At 36.5% G+C, this 5,519-nt stretch overlaps 1 protein-coding gene across 1 annotated transcript; it reads right to left on the bottom strand.

Annotated features, from left to right (window-relative positions):
- Nucleotides 1-4,384: 4,384 nt before the first annotated feature.
- LOC148203574 (uncharacterized) lies at nucleotides 4,385-5,218 on the bottom strand. Its single transcript, XM_088107663.1, has 3 exons — nucleotides 5,108-5,218; nucleotides 4,703-5,002; nucleotides 4,385-4,585 (listed from the first exon to the last, which is right to left on the bottom strand). Exons 1-3 carry the CDS (start codon nucleotides 5,216-5,218, stop codon nucleotides 4,385-4,387), a joined length of 612 nt encoding a protein of 203 aa, XP_087963789.1.
- Nucleotides 5,219-5,519: the final 301 nt, after the last annotated feature.

Raw genomic sequence — 5,519 nt, 5'->3', positions numbered from 1 at the left:
TGATTGTTGCTGCGGTGGTCTATTAAATTGTCCTGCTTGCCCAGATTGAACAAATTGACCTTGGCCATACCTGGATGAGGTTTCCACCCTTGGTTGAAATTACCTTCGCGGAATTGATAGCCCATATAGTTGACGTCTTCTTGGGTCTCCACTGGAAAAGCACATTGACCATTGATATCATTACCACCACATAGTTCATAGAGTTTTTGTTGAACCTGTGAAACATTCTGCATTTGAGAGAGTTTCTTTGTCAAATTCTCCAATTGTTGAGTGATAATTTTATTCTGTTCAAGCAAAGCATCATAAGATTGTAATTGTAGGACTCCCTTCTGTTGAGATGGAGCTCCTCTTTCATTATGAATCTCATTATCTTTAGTAGACACGTTGTCAATCAATTCATAGGCTTCCTCTGGAGTCTTGCACTTGATATTACCTCCAGTTGAGGCATCTAACATCAATTTGGTTTGTGAACCAAGACCTCCAAGGAAAAGAATGACTACTATGGCTTCATCAAATCCATGTGTGGGCGTCTTTCTCAACAAGCTTTTATATCTATCTCACGCTTGACCTAACGTCTCCTCCATTCCCTGCCTGAAAGAAGAAATTTCATGTTTACCTTTGCTGATTTTAGATTATGGGAAGTATTTGTTCAAGAAGTTTGCAACCACATCTTCCCATTCGGTAAAGCTATCTTCTGGGAAAGAATTCAACCATAACTTAGCATTGCCTCCCAATGAGAAAGGAAACAAACTAAGCTTTATAGCATCATCTGACACTCCATTGATCTTTACAATGTTGCAAATCTCATTGAAAGTTATCAGATGCTCATATGAACTTTTATGAGACAATCCATTAAAGTAGTTGCTCTTCACCAATTGTATCATTGCAGGCTTTACTTCCATGTTTGCAGCATTGACCCTCGGCCTTGCAATGTTATTAAAATGATGAGGGCCAACTACTGTGTTGTAATCTGTGAGACTACATCTCCCATTATTTTCACCAGTCATCTCTTCAGTTCTCTGGTCAGATCTTTGCAGTGAAGATTGTAAAAGTGTCTCTGGAGAAGGGAATAATTCTCTAGATGTTCAAATTCTCCTCCTCCTTCTACTCTCGTCCAATCCTTCAAGAAGAGGTTCCGAGGTTTTCTTGCTTCTAGTTCTAATTGTATCCTGCATACACAAGAAAACAAAACCCTAAAAAGCACTTTTAAAACAAAACAAAACTAAATAAAAAAATCAAATCAAAGCTAATCAATAATCACATAAATAGAATAGTTAAACCACGAGTCCCTACCAATGGTGCCAAAAACTTGTTAAGACCTCGGCAAGTGTACCGAATCGTATCAAGTAATAAATATGGTAAGACCACGTATCGTTTCCCAAGAGACTCACGGCCTAAACAGTTATGTGATTTCTTTATTAAATATGACTTGAGAACAATATCTTTTGGTTTAAAATGCAGAAAATAAACATGAATGCAAGTGTTGATCAATTGACAATAAGAACGCACAGGTGATTGGTTTGTAAAATATGGAATGATTATGTTGTTGAGGGTTCAACTTATCCTATCCACTACAATGTATTTATGAATTCGTCTTCTTTATTAATGTTAATGCCACTTTCTAATTTACTTTAGACCCGATGTCTCGGCAAAGAAAGTCTATCCTTAATTACTAGTTTACAATGTCTTGTCTCCCTAGCAATTAATTCTGCATTATAAACACACAGAAGCTTAAAGGCAACCAACCCTCATATGCCTATGTCTAGGTGATACACAAATTTCTAATCCCCGACAATGGCGCCAAAAACTTGTTAACACTCGGCAAGTGTATCGAATCGTATCAAGTAATAATAAATTGGTAAGATCAAGTATCGTTTCCCAAAGAACTCACGGTCTAGACAATTATGTGATTTCTTGATTAAATTAGACTTGTAAACAAAATCATTGTGCTTGAATTGCGGAAAATAAACATGAATGCAAGTTTTGATCAATTGGATTGAAAGAAGCAAAAGAGATTGACGTAAAATATGAATGATTATTTTGTTGGTGTTTCCGTCTTATCCTATCCACTATCGTGTATTCATGAATTTGTCTTTCTTCATTAATGTTAATGCTACTTTCTAATTTACCTTAAACCCAATGTCTTGGTGAAGAAAGCCTACTCCTAATCACTAGTTTACAATGTCTTGTTTCCCTAGCAATTATTCATGCATTACATTCGCACAGAAGTTTAAAGGAAATCGATCCTCCTATTCCTATGTCTAGGTAATATTGCTTTCGGGAGAATTTTTGCAGTTCTAGATTTCCTTATATGTGTCCATAGTGACAAAATCAATAATCATGCAATTGAATGAGTTAAACAAAGCATGCATAGAGTATAGAGGAAAAACCCTAACAATTAATGAAGTAAAGCATATATAATCAATAATCAATTCAGTACATGAGAGTTTCAAAGGATTACATCGTTTCCCCAACAACAATGGAGGTTTAGTTCACAATAGACATGGTGAAACTAGATGAAAATAATGAAAAGAATGAAAGATAGAACCCTAAAAGTTGAAGATCGGAGCTTCCGCATCCAAAATCCGCCTTCAAGGGGTGAAAATAGTGTAATTTCGCCTCTTTCTGTCCAAAGATATCAACCCTAGGTCGACTAAAACCTTATATAGTTTGTTAAAAATTACAGAAAATAGGCCCAAGCCCAATTAAATGGCGCTCAGTGGTAGAATTGCGCTCAACAGTAAGTGCGGTTCTTCAGAATAACCCTCAGCGACAGTTTTAACCCTCAACGAAGACTGCAGTGCTTCAGAATGCCGCTCAGCGGTAAAAGTTACGCTCAGCGATGAATGCGGCTCTTCTTTTGTGCATTTTTACTTCCTTTCCTGAGTCCAGCTCCTTACTACTTCAATTTCTTTCATCTAATTCATCTTAATTCTTGCCAAAACAAGGAAAACCAAGCATAAAACCATCCAACTCTCTTATTTCCAAAACTTAAGCAAAAACATGATTTCAAGCTAGTTTCTAAGTCATAAAGGTTGTTTTTAATATCAAAATTAAGTATAAAAATAACGGTTTTTCAACCATTATCATAACCCCAAACTTAGAACTTTGTTTGTCCTCAAGCAAACAAGATGTAACTCAGTCTTCCACCAATAAATACAATGGTTCAACACATTCAAAAACTCTTTCTTTCAAGACAAGTAATTACTCAAATCAGCTTATCAAAAGGAATTCAGTCAAGATGCACACATTCTTTGATTCAATCAAGCTCATTGTGGTGTTCACATAATCAAATAGTATCCAACAAATGTTATTCTCATGAATGATCAGTTAACTAAGCATAGATGTAATCATGTGCTCATGGAATTATTCCTCACTAGATAAAGTGTTTCACTCAATCACACAAGTGTGTATAGAGGTCACTCATTCACTACACTATCACAATGTCACACGAATCAACTTTGCCTTTCATTTAACCACAATTAAACACACTCACAAGCAAGCATCATCACAAGGACTTTTCTATGGCTTATAATGTGGCTGGACTAAAAAGAAAATTGGTTTTTTTGGATCACAAAATCCTTGAGTTAAGAGAATCATCATTTAAACACAACCATTTTTACTTCTTCCCAACTTTCTTTTGCATTGAGCTTTTCTTTTTCTCCCTTTTCTTTCCTTTTTATTTTGCTTTTCACGTGCTTAGCTCAATGCTTGTTGTTTTCCCTTTTTTGTTATAGACTTCCCAATCAACCCCAAACTTGAACCTTTATCAATACCACAAGATATTCTCAACTCAACTCAAGGTAAAGATTTTTGAAAAGGTTTTTCACATCATATTCAAGGCTAAAGGTTCAAAGGATAGAACACATTGTGCTCTCTTTTATTGGGCTAAAATCATGCATTTGGCTAAAAAGGGTTACCAACAAATGGCCTTGATCATATGACACATACAAGCAAGTGATTCAATCGTAGAAACTTGGGCAAAGTCATTCATGCTTTCAATGTAATAGCACTCAATCACAAAAACTCTGGAGTTCAAAACCTCACACATAAGCTCATTCAACATTCCATCTATTCCAGATACACATCTTGCTTAGCATCATAATCACAATCACAATATCATGCATATGTTCACATAGCTTGTGAACAACCACCTGTATATCAGCATATAGTGCACAATCTCAACATCAATCAATATCCAAGCATCATCAAGCAATACTCATCATGCATAAATCGCAAGCAAACCATCATAGCACATAAAGTTTCACACTGAATACATCACAACCTATTCTAAGAACAAAAGCAAATAAGAAAAATGAGTTTAGAACACTGGGGTGCCTCCTAGTAAGCACTTGTTTAACGTCACGAGCCTAATCCAATAAGCTCAAGGATCAACCAACTTCATCACTGTGGACAAGCGTTCCACTTCTCCTCCCAGATAATGCTTAAGACGTTGACAATTCACTACCCAGCTTCTTTGTGGATCACTAGCAGCTGGATCAACCAATTCAATTGCTTCATGTGGATGCACACCATTCACTATGAACTGTTCTGACCATTTTGACTTCAACTTTCCAAGAAACAGCTTCAATCATGAATTGAACAATAACACCTGCTACCTTGGATTAAAGACTTTTTTTATCAACTTCCTGTCATGATAGAATTTTACCTTTTCTTTGTAATTCTTGGATGAATCATATGCATGCAACCGCATCTCTTCAAACTCCAGCATCTGCCTTCTGCATTTTTTCTGAGTTTCATAAGGATCAAAATTCAAAAATGTAAGAGCCCACAAAGCTTTATGCTCCATCTCCATTGGCAAATGACATGTTTTCCCATAGACTAACTGAAAAGGTGATAAACCCATAGATGTCTTCATTGTTGTCCTATATGCCCAGAGAGCATCATCCAGTTTCTGTGACCAGTCCTTTCTTGATGAAGCAATTGTTTTCTCCAAGATCCTCTTTATCTCTCTGTTAGACACCTCAGCTTGCCCATTGGTCTGTGGATGATAAGGTGCAGCTACCTTATGTCTCACACCATAATGTTTGAGTACTTTTGCCAGTTGATAATTACAAAAATGAGATCCTCCATCACTAATAAGTACTCTTGGAGTTCCAAAACGTGAGAAGATCTGACTCTTTAGAAATTTAATCACAGTGCTGGTATCATTTTTGGGACACGCCAATGCTTCCACCCATTTACTCACATAGTCCATCGCCACCAATATGTATTCATTGTTGAAAGATGGTGGAAAGGGTCCTACAAAATCAATACCCCAGCAATCAAAGACTTCAACCTCTAAAATGCCCTATAATTGCATCTCATGACGTCTTGAAATAGTCTCAGTTCTTTGACACTTATCACAATTTCTGGCATGGTTATGAGCATCTTTAAACAAGGTAGGCCAATAAAATCCTGACTGGAGAATTTTTCTTGTTGTTCTTTCTCCATTGAAATGTCCTCCATAAGGTGAGTCATGAGAGTGCAAGAGAATTCCTTCTGCTTCTTCATTTGTC

This window comes from Vigna umbellata, chromosome 2 (assembly GCF_029865625.1).
Source record: "Vigna umbellata cultivar VRB3 chromosome 2, Vumbellata_1.0, whole genome shotgun sequence".
NCBI classification, from domain to species: Eukaryota; Viridiplantae; Streptophyta; class Magnoliopsida; order Fabales; family Fabaceae; genus Vigna; species Vigna umbellata.
This window is presented reverse-complemented; position numbering and strand designations above follow the sequence as displayed.